The 18,187-nt window shown below is 43.6% G+C and overlaps 2 protein-coding genes across 4 annotated transcripts; one reads left to right on the top strand and one right to left on the bottom strand.

Moving 5' to 3' along the window:
• Positions 1-509: 509 nt before the first annotated feature.
• On the bottom strand, positions 510-9,850 carry COQ6 (coenzyme Q6, monooxygenase). Of its 2 annotated transcripts, none has more exons than XM_063398965.1 (12): positions 9,666-9,850; positions 7,770-7,904; positions 6,943-7,058; positions 5,775-5,898; positions 5,204-5,334; positions 4,733-4,840; positions 4,581-4,643; positions 4,159-4,266; positions 3,553-3,755; positions 2,341-2,456; positions 1,789-1,955; positions 510-663 (listed from the first exon to the last, which is right to left on the bottom strand). In XM_063398965.1, exons 1-12 carry the CDS (start codon positions 9,832-9,834, stop codon positions 634-636), a joined length of 1,470 nt encoding a protein of 489 aa, XP_063255035.1. In that variant the 5' UTR covers positions 9,835-9,850; the 3' UTR covers positions 510-633. The 2 variants fall into 2 exon arrangements, with proteins under 2 accessions (XP_063255035.1, XP_063255036.1); XM_063398966.1 differs by having other exon boundaries at positions 7,000-7,058.
• A 96-nt stretch (positions 9,851-9,946) lies between these two features.
• On the top strand, positions 9,947-18,074 carry FAM161B (FAM161 centrosomal protein B). 2 transcript variants are annotated; one of them, XR_010080561.1, is made up of 9 exons: positions 9,947-10,330; positions 11,487-12,049; positions 13,822-14,159; positions 14,550-14,677; positions 14,969-15,136; positions 15,599-15,698; positions 16,143-16,219; positions 17,083-17,213; positions 17,438-18,074. XR_010080561.1 is itself a non-coding variant. In XM_063398960.1 (8 exons), the coding sequence occupies exons 1-8, from the start codon at positions 10,182-10,184 to the stop codon at positions 17,526-17,528; spliced, it is 1,668 nt and encodes a 555-aa protein (XP_063255030.1). In that variant the 5' UTR covers positions 9,969-10,181; the 3' UTR covers positions 17,529-18,074. The 2 variants fall into 2 exon arrangements, 1 of the variants encoding a protein (XP_063255030.1); XM_063398960.1 differs by lacking the exon at positions 16,143-16,219 and having other exon boundaries at positions 9,969-10,330.
• Positions 18,075-18,187: the final 113 nt, after the last annotated feature.

Genomic DNA, 18,187 nt, shown 5'->3' with positions numbered 1-18,187 from the left:
TCAAGATGTTGTGTTATAGTTTTCTTTTCCTAGATATTATTGCTGCCTTGTATCTTTTCCATGGAGCCCTTAAGACTAGCCAGTTCTACAAGAAACACCATTATTAAATAAAGCACCAGGAGAAAGGCAGGGAAAAAGGTGAAAGAACGACAGACAGAGTTTTAAAATATATCTGCCACCACGTGTTTTCTCCCTGTGCTGCAAACTACCCCTTCTGTCTGAGCTGAGGTGCCAAGAACCCAGGAGTGACGTTACAGCTCTAGAAATCATAGCAGAAGAAACTGAAAGTAATTAAGCAGCAGAAGCTGTTAAAAATTAAGCAGCCGTTGGCAAAATTCAGCGCTGTGTTAGCCAAAAGACAGACAGCTGTTTGCATCTCAGTCTTCAATTCAGGAGGCCCAATCTAAAGGCACACTGTACATTTCATTCTGTCGCTGAAGACATCATGGAAAGAAACCCTAAATCCTCTTGAGGAGACAAATGAGCCATCTTTTCCATAAACCAGTGGATGATGTAATACACACCTCAATCCCTCAGTTTTATTGTAAATTAAAATAACAATTCAAAGATTCAAGTCCTTTTTAAGGGCAATGCATTCATAGGCAAGTTGCTGACAGGCAGACTGACAACAGATCACCTGCTGGCAAAAGCCATGATTTGCTCCTAAAAGAGAAGAAAAAGAGAAGTAATTAATAAGCATGTGTTCTAGAAAGAACCTTTAGGCACCTTCCCTTTCCTGTAAATGAACAACAGTTCTTAGCTGGTCTTTCTAGCCACATGCAGAGAACCTACCCCTATGTCCTAGAAAATTAACAAAACTGTATCATTCCCTTCCTTCCCAAGTAGCACAAAACTACTATCACCAATGGGTTCTGTGCTCAGAAAAGACATCTTTGTTTGTTTTTTCCTTTTAAACAGAGAAAGATAAAAAAAAATTCTGAGTGCTGAAGCAGCAGCATAGTCTTCCTTATGAAGACACCATGCCAGTGGCAGCTGCTCTGCCTTAGGAATGTACTGATTTTCAGTTGAGGAAATGTCTCAGCTGTGACCATAACAGAAAGGAAACAGGGCACCTCTGTTCAATATGAAGATGGAGAATAAACAAAATAATTACTGAAATCCAAAAATGAGAATCTAATTTGCTGGTGCTTGGGAGCTTTGAGAGCAGAGGGCTTAAGGAACCTCACAAAAATCCAGCAACCAGGTCAAGAGGGTGAGGAGTTCAGGCAGGTACACTGCAAACAGAGGCTCTGTTTATAAGACAGAAACTCCTCACCACTGCCTTCCTCAGGTAATTTCCATTTTAGAGAACTGAACTTCTGCCATGAGGGAACAGTTCACAAGGCAAAACAGCACAGAAACAGGAAAGTGTGGGCTGCACACTGCAGCTATGAAGTCACCCAATGTCTTAGTGAAGATGTGTCTTCACAGGCCTGCTTTTTCTGTGCATTCTGGAATACAATTCAAGGTTTGACATTTTAATTCCATAGCAAAATAAAGCTGAAGATTTCTAATGACCTTTAACTCCTAATCACTGGTACAGAATGTAAGACACTCAGATCTTTTATATTCTCTTTTGCTGTAGGAAAAAAAAACCACATCACTACTGAGCCATCAGTTATTTAGGAACTCCTCAGGCCCATTCAGGACACAAACCCCCCAGTTTAAACTAGTATTTTCCAACCAAAAATGTTTCATTTAAAACAAACACAGATCTCTACATTTTGTGCATATTTCCTGAATAGTTTTGGGTAATTCCTACAGCCCTCACTGAAGTGAGATCCTTACTTTGACAGGAGGCAGGGCATTTGTTGCTTGCAATCCCCACGTCCTCAGCAACACCAGAGGAGGCAGTGTGGTAGAGTACAGCCTTTTTAGCACATCAGTAGCAGCTATCAAGGAGACATTATGCCTCTGACGTTCTGTTTCAAACTTGAGGAGGTGTTTTAAGGAGCCTGAAAGAGAAAATGGAATGTTTCTATTACACTTGATGTACCACAAAGAATTGTGCATCTTATCTATAGAGCAGTTTCCTTTGTCAACTGAAAGAGAACAGAGAAATGGTCCATCTCAATAAAGACCTCCTTCCAAGAGCTAGTGCTCTTCATCTAACCACATCTCTAACTGCCATCCTGCAGAGCTTTGTTTTTTTTAAAGCAGCTTTAAGATTTGTGGGATGGAAACTGCATCCAGGAATCGTGAACTGCTCCACAGCCAGTGGACATCAGAACAGCTTTGCTTCAACAAAGCTTTCAAACACAAGACAGCAGCATGCTTAACCAGCAGCAAAGGCCTGCAAGACTGATCCCTTGCTGCCACTACCTTGGCTTGGATCCTTACCCAGATCACTCCCGTTGAAGGCTGCGGCACTGAGGTGATGAGCTAAACATGCAATATCACCAAAGCCCAGGTTCACTCCTTGTCCTGCAAGTGGGTGGACTCTGTGTGCTGCATCCCTGGAGCAGGAGAAGACAGAAATTTATTTCCCTTCTTGAAGAAAGGCACAGTGGCTGACAAACCCAAGAGGGGATCAGTGTAGCACTCCTCACCTCTTTGCAATGAACCACCTTAGAGCAGCATATGTGCTTTATCCAGTACCTCCTTGCATGCTATGCTGAACTACCTGACTGCCTCTCCAGTTGTAAGGAGCAAGACAAAGGGGAGGTAACAAAAAGCAGGTCTGAAAGGAAAAATTATAAAGAGGTGACTAGCCAAAGTCCTCTCAGATCACACGTGGAACAGACCTTTATGTTTCTGTAAGTGACCTCGGCCCCACAGGAGCTCTGTCAATGGCACATTGCACAAACACAAAGTGAACAGACATCACGAGTATAAAGGAGAGGTGGGATTATCATTGAATAGAAACAAAATCGAGTTCTTCTATGAACAGACTTACCTGTAAAGCTCAAAGACAAACATTGATATGGGAGTCACAAAGTTAGAGAAATGAAATGAAGTTTTGATATGAAATGCAAGATCATGTACTTTACCAAGCTATAAAGCACAGCGTGCTCCCAAGCATAGAGTGGTTCACAGGTGGGAAAGATGAAAAGTGTACCACACAGAGGTGTAGCACAGCATCCAAGAGTTACTAAAAGCTACCACCATACTGCAGCTGGGGCACAGGAGAAAGTACATGTGACCTTAGAATATAAGAAATGACGTATTTTCCTGTTTGAATATGCCACCTTACAAAAGTCTCTGACATCTCACATGGAGTAATTTTTGTCATTTGTGTTCAAGAAAGGTGAGTTTAAAACTCAAACTGGTGCATAGAATGGCTGGTACAATGTAAGGGGCAGTACAAATCCAGCATGAGATACTGGATTGTTTCACTGGCGGTAATTACCTTTCAATTTACACAGAAAGCACAGATAATGGGCAGAAAGCAACTCATACAAAAGGACACGAGAACACACAAAACAAACTGGACCTGGGTAAAGTCAAACTGGAACTCTGTATTATTTCTATCATCTAATTTGCTGACTGGGAGCTGCTATCCTCACGTCATTCCTAAGCACGTGCCACCCAAGGGTGCCCGTGAGGCCGTACCCGATGAGAGCCACGCGGTGCTGGACGTAGTGCGTCGCGTGCCCCATCCCCAGAGGGAACGCGGCTCGGCTCTCTGGATCCACTTTAGCAACACTTGGGGGCAGCTGGCGGACTGCAGTCCCTGAGGGCTTCAGCAGAGAAATGGCAGAACGGAACATGGCCCCGGCAGTGTCAATGAAGTCTGAGTGATTTATGTTGCTCCACTGAAAGAGACAAACAAATCTTTGGAAGTTGACCCAAACTAGAGCCTTAAAAGAACCCAGCTGAAAAAAATCTGAGTTCCAAATATTGAATTTTAACCACTTAAAACTCTAACAAAACTATACAGTAAAAAAAACTATCTTCACCATTTTAGGACATACAAATTTCCAACTAAGATGAGCCTCCTCCTCCTACCTTTTGGAAATTTAGGTTAACTTCTGTGACTTTCAGAACTAACCTAGTTCAGTCCCAAGGGCTCATCTTTTCTCTGCTAAGTGCCTCTTTAGTATCATTCTCACCAGAGGAAGGAACTTCAGAATTCACCTCTCCTGTTACTGTAGTTTAAGCTACAGGATTCCATTCTATTTCTTAAGGCCTCTTCCCTGCCACAAGGCTGATACTCACAAAGGCAGAGTTGATGCTATCCACAAAGCTTTCCTCATCCATGGTGAGAAGTTCCGATGCATGGTCATGAGACGTAGACCAGACCAGAGAGCTGGCAGTGTCAGACAGCTAGTTTAAGAGAATGTCAAGGGTAAATATCAAGAGAAAAAGAAGAAAAAATAAATATTCAGTGCAAAGATTTCCCCACTGCCCCACCTCACACCAGTCCCTCTGAAAATTACAGTTCCAGCCCAACTTGTTACAACTGGGAAATGCCAAGGATAAAGTGAGACGGCTGGAAGGGAAAACACAATAAATTAAGAGTAAAGGGCAGATGTGCAAATTCTTAAGGACCAGAACCAACACAGAAAGGCATGGACAGAAAAAAAGTTACTAGAATACAAAAATTAAAAAAAAACATTTAAAAAATACAGACCCCTTACCGGAAGAAGTGCAATTGGCCCGGTGGGAAGGAACCGCTGCCATGCTACATTGTTGTCTGTGGCCTACAGTGGAAAGAAGCAAGTGGACAGCAAGCCAGATCATCCTCTTAAGTTCTGCTGCTTATGGAAGAGTCAGTTTAGCAGAATTTTACCTCAGATAAATGGAGAGTTGCCACCACAGCTGACTGGTCATACTGATGTTCAATGTTCTTAATTTCAGCTTCCTTCCGGACCACAGAGTTATGACCATCTGCACCAATCTGTAAAACAAAGAGATGCAAAGCAACTTCTTCAGCAGCTCCTAGAAAGACTAGGAGCTAGTATTTCACTCTAAAATCTTCAGCCTGCATCTATATATTGTCTGTTCATTCAGAAAAAAAAAAAATCCCCCGAAACCAGAATAGGTGTCTCCTTCTGCTCTTCTCGAATTCAGCAGCATCTCCTTGCATCAGGCAGAGAAGGCCATGCCCAGTATCCCACACCTCTCTGACAGGGTTAGCCACTCACCTCACTCTAGCACTCCACGTGGGTGGAGCAGCACACACAAAATCAGAACTAAGTCCAGTGGAAAGGACTTGGATTAGAGATGATGCCTTATCAACAGGAATTAAGAGCTTAGTTACCAGCAGCTTGGTCTGAAGTCTGCGTCCATCAGCTAACTCAACTTGGACCCATGGGCTTGTGTCACAGCTGTGTGAAGGAAGGGGCCAGGTGTACCCCACTGCTCTGCTCCTGTAGAACACCTCCACACGGTCTGATGGGAACACAGAGTGCCACGGTCACAGCAGGACACTGACACGCAGAAAGGAAACATTGCTACAACAGCCACGGCCACGCCTGCCTTAGCACCACCCTAGGAGCTCACCCTGCAGTTCTCAAGGCACCCTGAAAGAACAGATATGGACAACCCCTTGTCACTGCAAGGCCTGCTCTGGACAAGGAGCTACAGATCTTTTAATTAAGTCCAATTTTGGAGAGACTGTATTCTGGAGAACCACGTTTGCAAATGCTTTCCTGCTCTGTAGCCTTTGGAAGGCAGATTTCTCCCTCCCTTCCCAATTCCAGAAGCTGTCCATTTCTCAAGAGTTACTTCTTAGACAAATTTTTCCCTCTCAAGACTTAGTACACATAATAGAAGGCAAGTAACTGAAAGCTATCGGCAAGAAATAAAACATTGAAGAAGTTGTCCACTACCTGCTACTGCATCTAACTGCTTTGTGAGAGCAGACACAATGACATCATTCTCCACTATGTAACCCATGTCATCTAAGTCATCTTTCTCAAAAACGATCATGGCTTCTGAACAAGCATCCCACACCTACAAAGAAAAAATACGTTACATGAAGCTCTGTGATAAACAAGTCCATTTCAGGGACTTAACAGCAAAAAACCACAGTAATCTAGAAATACAGAACTAGAGGACACACCCTGGATAACTGTTCATTCCCAGCTACTAAAGTGCACCACAGAACTAATTTCATTAAATGATTTAGCTTAAGCTCAAAAAGTAATTCCAAGTCAAGTTTTTTATCCCTACTTTCCTGTTACATAATTGACATATAAAGCCACCCTACAACCTTGCTGTAGGTCAACCCCAGCAGGCAGCTCAGTCCCATGCAGCTGCTTCCTTACTCCCCTGCACTGGGATGGGGAAGAAAACTGGAAGGGTGAAAGTACAAAACTCATGGCTTGAGGTAAACACAGGTTAATAGGAAAAGCAAAAGCCACATGTGCAAGCAAAGCAAACCAAGGAATTAATTCACTGCTTCCCAAGGGCAAGTAGGTATTTAGCCATACCCAGGAAAGCAGGGCCCCATCAAGCATAATGGTTACCTGGGAAGACAAATGCCATCCCTCCAAACTTCCCATCTTTCCTTCTTCTTTTCCTGAGCTTTTATTGCTGAGCATGATACATACAGTATGGATTATCAGTCAGGGTCAGTTGTCCAGCCTGTGTACCCCGCCAGCTCCTTGTGCACCCCCAGCCTGCTCACTGGCAGGGCAGTGTGAGAAACAGACACAGCCCTGGCACGTGTAAGTGCTGCTCAGCAACAGCTAAAACATCCCTGTGTTATCAGCACTTTTCAACACAAACCTGAAACACTGTCCTATGCAAGCTACCATGAAGAGGAGAAACTCCATCCCAGCCAAACCAATACACCCTTTACCATTATTTCCTGCCTAATACCCATGTCTCAATATCTACAACTGTCATTAGCAATCCACCTTTCAGCCTGTAACATCAAGACCCTGAGGTGTTTCTGAGCAGACTGCTACCCACAAAAAAGGGACAGAAATGAACATAAGCATGACCTGCCCTTTACCATAGAAAGAAAAACCTTTGTATCACTGATGAAAGTACTTTTGAGAATTCAGAGTAGCCAGACACGTGGTGTATCTGCAGCCCTAAGTCAGGCACCTGCATTCGCCGGAAGGGTTTGAGTCTCAGGCTGCAGACATGATCCCAGGCACCACAGCCTGAAACAGAAAAAGGACACAAATACCTGGAGATACAGGTTCACCTGTGACACTGAGACCAAAACAAAACAGAAGCTCACCCCATCCTCTCCTCCACCCTTCCCTGACTATGCTCAGGCTTGGCTTGCACTGTCCCCAGATAGGGCCAGGTCTGCCTCGGTGCTGTCACAGCTCCAGAATCACATTGTTTTACTGTTAACACACACCAGCAGGAGAGAAACAAGAGCTCTCCATGAACCTCTGACCTAACAGACAACTCTTACTGTCCCATCACTGGGTAATAAAACAGACACAAACACACAGCCATTATTGTACAGAACATTGCTTTCTCCATAAAGAATCAAGGCTCAAATATCTCTTTAAAATTACAATTAATCCTCATTAATTGAGGACTGAATTACCAGATTACAAAGCACTAAGTTCCTTTTGTGAATAGAACACTCCAGGTGCTGTAGACAGCACCTTACAACCTTTCACTAGCCTAAAGTCACAAATATTTACATAACAACAATTCAGACCAAGATACCAGAACACAGATCCCTGTTATCAAGAGAATTTGGATTTAATAACCACAACTCAGCATGCAGAGACAAAGGCAAATAATTCTACTGATATTAGGGTGAAGGCAGCACATGGTCAAAAGGGGTTTTGTATAAACAAAACAAGCTAAAATATAAATGTTAAAAATGCAAACAATAAAATCATACTTACTGCTTAGGAGGGTTGCTGATCCTGGGGAGATGGAACTGACCCTGTTACTGTAACTGTCTGGCATGTGATCATAGTCTTTCCTAGGACCAGCCTCCAGCAAAGCAATCTTTTTATCATGGAAGTGGATATCATGGCCTAAAATAAGTAAATACATGGTTTGTTACAATATTCCTGCCAAAAATCTCAAAAACAAAACATCTGAGTTTTTTGTAATAAGACAGAGTAGATGCAACACTTAATAAAGAAATACATACACAATACAGGTTTTGACCAGGCAGGTAAACTTGTGTATGTTAAGGTTTTATGACTACAGTCCTGTAACTGAGATGGACAACCCTTGTGCAGCTAAAGTAAGGATTACATATTTTCCTTTTACATAAAGCTTACATTTTTGTACAAATGTGTGCCATTTTTCAATGAAAATTAATTACTGGAGTATTATCAATTGAAATCTTCAGTGTTTACTCCATGCACAGAACATATTCCAGAGCTTAAATACAAATTATCCTTTTAGAAGAAGAGACCAAAATAAAACTTCTGTGATACGCAGCAATTACATTAATATTTTCTCTATCCTTACATTCTGACAATGGAATAGCATAGGGAGTTTAGACTTTAAACTTCCAGTTAAAGAGAATTGAAAAAAAAGGAAGACTCAAGTGCAGCTGAGCTGGCCACACTTGCAGCATCCCAACCACTACAGATGCAGAAGGTACTGAGGACAGAAGTGGTGTCCTTGCAACATCTGGAGTTCACTACTACAGCAGCCCTCAAGACAGCAGTGTTCTGGGCATATTTTCTAGATTACGTACAGTAATAACCTCATCTCCTGAGAGGTCCCCAACCTGCTTGTCAGCCTTAGATGTCACTGCTGGAGGGGATCCTTACGCTGTCTCAAATCCACCGTGCTCTTGTTTAACAATACAAGCAGAACATAAGCTTGCAAGGTAAACCCTTAAACTTGCAAAGCACTTATTGCTCAGGATCTTTGATCTTCTGTGCACTACTTTTTTACGTTTCTGTCCCTACAGCACCCTTCTAAATCCATGGTGCAGATAAAGAAGCAACCAGGACTCTCAGGATCTCTAATGATACAAAGCAAGGAGAAATCCGTTCTAACTTGCTATTCCACTGTTTAAAATACAGGGTTAGAAAATGAAACTTGGGATCAGATAATAATGATTAGATGGATGGAGCACCACTCCTACAAGGAAAGGCTGGGAGAACTGGGTTTGTTCAGCCTGGGAAAGAGATGGCTTAGGGGTGACTGAATTGTGGCCTTACAGTACCTGCCTGAAGGCAGCCCACAGGAGAGACAAAAAAGGACTTTTTACAAGATCATGTAGTGACAGGACGAGGGGGAATGGATTCAAAGTAAAAGAGAGTAGGTTTAGACTAGATATTAGGAGGAAGTTCTTTGCCCTGAGGTGGTGAGACACTGGAACAGGTTGCTCAGAGAAGTTGTGAATGTCCCAGCCCTGGAGGTGTTTGAGGCCAGGCTGGATGTGGCTCAGAGCAACCTGGCCTATGGAAGGTGTCCCTGCACACAGCAGGGAGCTGGAACTCGGTGAGAGTTAAGGTCCCTTCCAACCCATTATGTGACTCTAGAATCAGAAAAGCATTTTCAGCTATGGGTGATATTACCCATCATCTATTTAAGGTTGAGCATGTTTGACAGAAACACTACAGTCTATAAACCTCTAATTAATGGCTCCATCTACAGCTGTGCACACACACTGACATGGCTAGGCTCCTCACTGATCAGCTCACCAGACAGCTTTAACTCAACTTTAGAGCGTTGTCACACGAGGACGCAGGAGCAAGGAGACCCCACAGCAGGATCCTGGCCATTGAGGTAACACAGGGTCGCACTGTGGGTGAGTGGGGCAGCCTTACCCAGCACGGCGGCCATGGCGCTCCCGACCATGCCCCCGCCCGACACCACCACATCGTAGAGCGGCGGGGCGGCGGCGGCGGCGGCGGCGGAGCGGAGCGGGGCGCGGGGCCCGGCCCTCAGCCGCGCCCCGAGCGGGGCCAGCAGCGCCCGCCCGCGCAGCGCCGCCATCGCCGCGGAACTGACGGCCGCGGAAGTGGCGCCGCGGAACCATGACAACGGCGTGCGCGCCGCCGGCCTCGCGTCTGATTGGCTGCGTGAGGCCGGGTGGGCGGGCCCGAGCGCTGCTGGCCGCGCTGATTGGTGCAGGCCGGGGGTGGGCGGGGCGGGCTGAGGCGGTGGCCCGCAGACGAGCGGGGGCTCGGCCGCGGCGCTCCCGGGCGGGGAGGCGGGGTCGCAACCCCGAAACAGGCACTCCCCCCTTTATTTTATTTCTTCCAGGTGACGCGACATCCCCTCAGGCTGTAACACGCCGACTCCTGCGCTTCCCGCCGCCGGGCAAGGAGCAGCCTCCCGGGATGGGGGGCCGGCGGTCTCCGTTAGAAGCGGGCGCACCGTGCCAGGCAGAGTTATGGGGTGACCTCGGGGTGCTCGAAGAAGATGAGGAGCTGGAGGGTTTCAGGAGGGAGGCGGAAGTTCTGCGTGAGAAGCTGAGGGAGGCTCTCAGGTAGGATGACTCCTGGTAAGGATGGTAGGATGGGGTGCAGGATTCCTCATCCTTCTGGCCACTGAGGAGGCGGAGCATGAAGTCCCAAAATGCACGTGTGTAGTGCCAAAACACTGGCCACAAGTGTAGTCACAGCAGGGAGGATGGGGTCAGTAGGTGCCCACGTAAGCAGCATTCACATCAAACACGAACAGCACAAATCCCCACCTCATTCATCAGCTAATCATGCTTAAAATGTGCAGCAGATCACACACATTTCTATCCAGTGTCCAGTCTTCAGAGCTGCGGTCTTTCCAAGGTCCAGCTCTCAGCCAACTTTCCTTGTGGTTAGTCTAGCTTGGCATTCACTAGCAGGTCACACACACTCTTACAAAGGAAATAGTTTATGAAGAAGAGACTGCAGCCATCACCAGCAAGTGGATTGATCAGGAGTCTGTTCACACATGATCTGCACCTTCTGTCTCCTCCCCTTTTTTCCCTTTCCTGTTCTTGGTCCACTGTGATTCACCTTGATCCTTCCCTTTGCCTGCATTTATTCCTTCCCTAAAATCTCTTAAGTTTCACTCACTTTCACAATTACCCTCAGACATCCTATGTGAAGCTTGCTATTTTAATCAGACCCAGGATAGTCTCAGCTGGATTTTTTTCTTATTATCAATAATACGGTCGTCATCTCAGGTACAAAGTTTCTAGCTGAACCTCTCAAACGTAACATTAAAGCAGTTTCTTGTAATGACATTCCCAGGAATGCTAGTGTTTGGCACTGTTAGGATTTGTGCATCTGTGTGCCTGACTGCCTCTCCTGCATTTGTCTGTTATGTTGAGTAGCTATTAGCAAGACAACCCTAAAGCTGGAACTTTATGGTTTGCTTGTGACCTTTCTGGCAGTAGAGTGCTAGCAGCATAAAAATTGCATGATAAAGCTAAGTAGGCCTAACTTCCATTTTGTACATGGAAAACAAAACAAGCAAAGCTCTGCTTATGAACTTTGGTAGCAAAGCAAAATATGGAGCCTGAAAATGACAAACCCTAGGCCTGTATTTTAATAACCAGCTCAGCCTATGGTGTCTTTCTCTCAATCAATAGTGTCTCCCTTCTTTTAACTCTGTTTTTTAATAATTTCACTTATTTCCCCTTCATAATGTCTTTGTCTTAGTCATACATCTGGTAACATAAGGCAGTCCAGTTCTTTGACCGACCTCACCTCAGACAGTACCTGGGATCAGCAAAAGCCTCACTTGTTTCCTAAGTCCCGCTTGAGGCCAAAAAGCGCTTCATCTCCCTGGATTCCTTCCATCACCATCCCTCAGCCTTTCAAAATGACACTGCGGGAAGCTCGCAAAAAGTCCGAGTTGATGAAGTCATACATGTTTCTTGAACTAGACAAACAGAGAGACAAAATGCAAAGCCAGGATGAAGCTGAATGTCAGAAACAATTCCGGGCACAGCCTGTACCTGCCCATGTGTTTCTGCCCCTTTATCAGGAAATAATGGAGCAGAATGAGATTCGCAGGCAAGCAGCAACACAGAAAAGAAAGGAGCTGCTACTTTCAACACAGCGGCCCTTCAGTTTTCTGGAGAAGGAAGAGAAAAAGAAAGAAGCTATCAGACAAAAATTCCTGACAGCAGCAACCCCAAATGAGAGCTCCAAACAGAAGCAAGCCAGTAAAAAAGTTCCCAAATCTACTTATGACTCACTTCTTGGAGATAAACTCAAAGGTAACATGCCAGGGCTCTTTCTGTAAAAGCACCTCCCTGCTTGTCCCTTGCTGTCTCCATGCTGGGAGGTAACATCATGGCCCGTAGGGCATTACTTGGAGCCTAAGGCCAGCATCCCCTGGTGTTGTGGAGTCTCCTGTGTGTCACTGGTCATTACATTTTGTTTAGATACCCTTGCAGTAGAGTGCCCTAAGTTTAGTAGTCTTGTGTCGGTGTCAGCAGCAGCAGTTCTGTTCCACTCCCCAGAAATCATGGGCACATTGAGCTCCTCAGACAGATTTCTGTACCCATTTTGCTGCAGACATCACAGTTTGGGAACCTTTCCCTGCCCTGCATTCCATACCTTTGGTTACACTAAAGGGACGGAGATGATTTGTGGCACAAACGTGAAGACAGATGTAGTGCCATAGGTCTCGAAGGTCCATGCAGTATCTTAGATCTGACAATTTTATTCCTGCCTAAGTGATCCATTCTGCACATTCTGCAGAGCCCCTAGGAGATGAGAAAAATATTTCCTGAGGCTAAATCAGACAATTAGTTTGATTCCAAGTGATAGTGTCCAGTCTCTCCTGCCATTCTCTGATGTTTCCAGTTGCCTTTCCACTTGCACTGGCTCAAGTGCTAAAACAGGGGAAGTAGGTGCTAGGAGCATTCCAGTCAGAAGGACAGCCAGGGAAACCTTTGATGCTTGCTTGCTTTCAGATGGCTTAAGCCACCACAGTTGAAAGTTTGAAGTAAGCAATTCAGACTTCACACTTGAATGTGGGAACTAAGCCAGCCCTTAATAATTCTCATGGCTTTTCTCATCCTTTTCTCCTTTTTTACTGTTTCCCAGTAGTTTCTCCTTGAGGATACACCGATCCAGTTTTCATCAGAAAATGTTCTGTTGGGGTGTACTAACCTAAATAGATTAGAAAGGTAAAAGGTAGCAAAGGACAAACCATTGTTCTATTTCTATCTGGCATATGAGAAGGGAGGAGAAATGAACATTTCATACTTCAGGCAATGAATACCTATAAATTGACTCAAACCCATCTTATTTTGCAAACAGCAGTATTGATTTCTTTTCCCTAAAAGCAAAAAACCAACCCCCAGCTAACTGTCTGTATTTTCACAAATATTTAGTGCTGCACAGGGAAAGAGTTCAGTTTGGTGCTATAATCTGAAACATATTCTGTGGAAAGTTTGTCATGAAAGTCACAAAATGTGATCTATCCATCTACTGTTCCTTACTTAAAAGCTTTTCCAATATTGACAATTACTGCTGGAGATTACATAGAAAAGCCATCATCTATTAAAAGTGTACTTGAACAACTCATGTGTACCACACAGTCAACATGGCTGTAAGTCCCATATAAAAAGCATGAGACTAGTATGGAAGATTAACATTTCTTCAAGACAAAGGAGACAAAGGGCACAAGTTACCTGGTACCCACTGAAAGCCTGAGAATTCTCAGCTTCTAGGGTTCCAACAGTACCCCCTAAGAATAGAAGTCCTGTTCAGTTATTGTTCCAGTAAGTAAAAGAGATAACTAGAAATTAATGCCTACGAAAGAGACCCTACCATAGTTTTGCTGGTATTTTTGAATTATTTTTCCTTGGGAGGCAGAGGAGAGAGGGGCTGAAAAGAAGATAAGGAGAGCATAGGATGTTTGGTCTCTCCTATATGTGTAGCTGCCATCATAATGGAAAGTTTAGCCTTGGACAGTGGCACTTTCACAGGCTTTTATGTCACTCATACTCTTCTCTTTGCTTTCCTTTTGCCCCTTTAGAAGCCGAACTGTACAGGGAGATCCGTATTCAGATGAGAGCGAAGGATTTGCTCAAGAGCTCCGTAGCTCCCATAGATACCAGCAACTGTCGGAGGGAGCCTCAGGCCCGAACTGCCACCAGAACCAAGCAGGAAAGACTTGGCTTCTTACAGGACAAAAGTTTCAGCTTCAAACCAAGGATTAATCCAACAGTACCGGATTTTGAAGAACTTTACTGGGCATTTCAGAGGAAAACAGTAAGGAGACAAGAAACCAAAGAGCCAATTCGTAGTAAACCATTCAAGCTAAGAACCTCCAGTCTCCATGCCAGGCAGAGGCAGGCTAATGACAAGATAAAGGTGAGATACCAGGATATTTCTGTGGTACTGCTTTCTCCTATCAAGATACCAACCTCTCAAGTTTATGGCATTTAATTATTAATGCTTAACATCCTTTTACCTCTGCCCTTGTATTGGGAGTACTGCAGAAGTCTAGGCCAAACAAGAGAACAAAATTCTACACAATGGGATGAGCTATGACAGCTAAGGCACAGTCACCCTTTCATAGCTCTAATCATGTCTCCTTCCCCTTGTCCCTCAGTCCATCTACATGTAAATCTCTGCTGGTGGAAGAGAGAAGAGTGAGGGCATTCTCATGACCCAGCTCTTTGGTAGGCAAATAACAGAGGAGATTCTGCACTAGCAACTGTCTGTGAACAAATACACTGAATGAAGTTTCATTTCTTTCAGGATTCTCAGAAGCTTTCCAAGGTTTCAGTGCAAAAAAGTCACTCTCTGCCTGGACTTTCCTCTCTCTCTTCCAACACCCTTCCTGTGTATATTACAGATGCAACTAGAAAGAGGGAATCAGCTATTAGGTAGGTAGAAAAGTTTGTCTACTAGACTGTACAACTACTGAACAATATGGAGGAAAAAACACCAGTGTTTTCCCTCATCACATCAACCACATCAACAATAAATTTCCTAAATGTTTCTCTGTCTTCTTGCTTTGCTAAGTCTTGCTCTGTCTCCCAGTTGCTTTGGAAACTGCACACTTGTATGGCTGAAATTTTGTTTTTTCTCCTTAGAGGACTACAAAAATGAAATTCCCATCTAGCATGTGATCTGGCAGTCCACATGGGCTCATCAGTAGTTTTTTTTCTGTATAGATATGCCCAAGATAAAAAAAAGGAAGCAGACAAAGAAGGAATTTATTGGCTGGAGAAACAGAAAATGAAGTGTCAAGCTATGCAAAAGTCTGTAAATAGCCGAGCAAAAGCACTGGATCCTCATAAAAGTCTGGAGGAAACACAAAAGGAGAAATCAAAACAGAACAGGTCAGTATCCTACTCTGCATAAAAATAACTGTTTGCTCTAGTAACTGAGGATCATCAGATAATTCTTTAGGACAGATTGGGTCTAAAAACATTCCTAGCCTAATCTTTTTTGGCTGTTGTATCCATTCCACACTTCTTCCATACAGAACTGTTTCCTTTAGATTAACATTTGTACAAACTAATTTCTACAAGCCAGTCAACTCTAATTTGTAACTTGGTAAAGAACACATAAGAGACAAATTTTTCTAAAAATCTGAACACTGTTTCCTTGCTTGCAGTCTAAAAGAGCTTTGCTAATAGGTCCATAACTTGTCAGCAATAGGGTGGTTTTTTCCCCAGAATTCAGAATCAAGAGAATTACCAAAGTGATTTAAAGAATGAAACACTCACTGAGAATTCATCATTCCTGATCAGCTACAGTCAGAGGGAACCTATAGTAGACAGGCAATTTTTCCATTTCAGGCAAAAATTGCAGGACAGAACAAAAGAATACAGAAAGGAGCTGGAAGAAATGCAGCTGCGAGTCAAGAACAGACCGTTCCTCTTCGAACAGGTCACCAAGGTAACTGGTCAAAGTCCCTGAGTGTTTCTGGGCAATAGGATAAGTTGTCTTTCTTTTCAGACAGGCATTTATTCAAATTAATTCATGGATAAGAAGGTATAAATAGTTGCATAGCCTCTGGACTGCATTCAAAATAACACATGGAAAAGCCACCAAAGTATAATTTAAGTTCCTTCCTACCACTTGAAAAAAAAACATTCAGGCTTTTTTCTAGGAGCTTGCCAGTTCCTAGGATGTATTGCAATCACAGTATATGGTCTGATCAAAATCAAGGCCTTACCACACTAGAAATTAAATAAATACCTATTCTGCACCTGAATACCATAGACTGCAATCTGGACATGCAAAACCTTTTCTTAAAACCCTCTCCCTCTTCTCTTAAAAACCTCTCCTCTGCTACAGAGGAACATTAATTATGGGTTATGTCAATTTTATCTCCTGTAGGCTTTGCAATCTGGGGCTGCATTCAGCACATCTCACCCATCACACAGTACCAGCTGCAAATCTCTGTTGCACCTGAGGTGAAGATACAATCTGTACTCTATCTTTTCCCTGGGTTTTTTCTTTCAGTTCCCTGTCCTTGCAGGAACCACAGCTGGTTAGAGACCGTGATAAAACATTGACAATATGCTAATTTAAAATTTCTCAACAGAAAGTACTCTCCTGGCTCAGGCTTTCTGTTCTGATAATGGAGGCAGAGAACACACATGTGTGATAAATACTGGTAATATTTCCATGTACCAGATTGGTAAGAATTCACCGTTGTCAATAGTGTTCACTCATGTTGATACTAGGTTTCTGTCCTTCCATGTAGAACACCTAAATCTTTAGGGACTGGCCAGTCCCTCTGGAAAATTCTCATCTCAGACTACATTGATTTGCAAAGTTCCTTTGGAGGAAGTGGGGATATAGGAGCCAAGACGCTTGTTTTGTTTTTTAATTGAGCTGATATGAAGCCATTTCACAGGCACTCTCCATTTATTAACTTCCCTGTTGTTAGTTCTTACCACTTAAAAGCAAACGTGCTTACAGGGTTTCACACAACTCTGTTTCTGCACATTTTTGATTTCAGCGTCAGAGTTCAGACTCAGACACAAGTATACCAGTCTGGTAAGACTGGAAGGTGGTAGAAGGAGGAGAACAGAAAAAGGAATAAAACAAAGAACTGAAGCAGGAAAATATGAGTTCTGGCTTTGAGAGATGTTAGACATTGTCCTAATGTTCAGTTTTGGTAGTGTACTGTATGGATTACAAAAATTTTGGACAGGAGGTTGTGTTGTCCTCTTGTGCCCATTAGGAGTGTCAGATGTGCACTTCAAAACAAGCTGACTTGATGGGAAATCCCCAGTTCTGTGTATTTACTATGTAAGTTTTGATTTCACAGCGTGATGCTCGTCAAGGAGCAGAGCGTCGCTACAGACGCACCCTCCAGCAGGTTGGCCTAAGCGAAGAATTTGTAAGGAACAAAGGGAAAGATGCCCCTGACTTGCTGGAAGAAGAATCTGATGTTCACAGGTAATAAAAAAAATGCAGTATAGCTCCTCTGTCTGTAACTAGAAGTATTTTCCTTGTTCATGAATGCATTCCAGTTTCTATAACCTAGTGTAGGAAAAATTACATCAACTTCTGTGCTCTTATTAAATATTGTGGCTTCCCTCTCTGAATTCCTATGACTGCATCCCTATTTCATATGCACGGGGCAAACCATTTCTGGTATTAGATCATCACTGTTTCTGCAGGCTGCCCGAGCCTCGGGGTGAAAAGGATGACTGTACTGAACAGGAAGGAGTACCTCAGGAGGAACAGAGTGCAAAGGGAGTGGTGACATAAAAGCTCACAGAAGAATCCATCAATCAGCCCTTGACTTTTTTTGTTCAAGATTCTCCAGGTTAATCCTCAGGAAGTTAATAGTTTAAGCTGACACCTAAGAATTGCTGTGGGGTGAGATGGGAGAATTTAGTAAAGGGAAAAGAAACAACTGTTGTTTAGAGCATGTCTTGTTCAGCCCAGCAAGCCCTGCAGCCTCCCTTAGTCTTCAAAAGTGTCCCTTGCGTGAGTGCTTTCCCTTTAATGGGCAACAAAACAAGTTAAAGAGGTTCAAGCACTATCTTTGGATAAAAGTAGATATGAAAGATTGAAGAGATGCATCCTAAATTATCAACTCCTTGCATTCATGCCACAGAAGCACACAGAAAGGGGAGATTGCCTTCCACTGTGCTAGAATGCTTTCAAACAAGGTGTTTCTACAAAAACAAATACCAGGATTTGACCCACCTTGGGAGAAGACTCAAAGGGAAGTCTTTCTCTGGTGTTAATTCTTCATTCACCTGCTACCAGCTCTGCTTCTTCCCCCCATTAGTAAGAAGCAATAGTCTTCCTGTATTAAAAAATCTCCCAAGTTTCATGATTTGAAAGTGATTCAACATCTTACCAATTTGTCATTAATTTGACCCAAAAAACAACCAAAGTTATGAAGAAGGTTGCAATTA

Source organism: Prinia subflava, chromosome 5 (genome assembly GCF_021018805.1).
Source record: "Prinia subflava isolate CZ2003 ecotype Zambia chromosome 5, Cam_Psub_1.2, whole genome shotgun sequence".
In the NCBI taxonomy this organism is placed as follows: Eukaryota; Metazoa; Chordata; class Aves; order Passeriformes; family Cisticolidae; genus Prinia; species Prinia subflava.
This window is presented reverse-complemented; position numbering and strand designations above follow the sequence as displayed.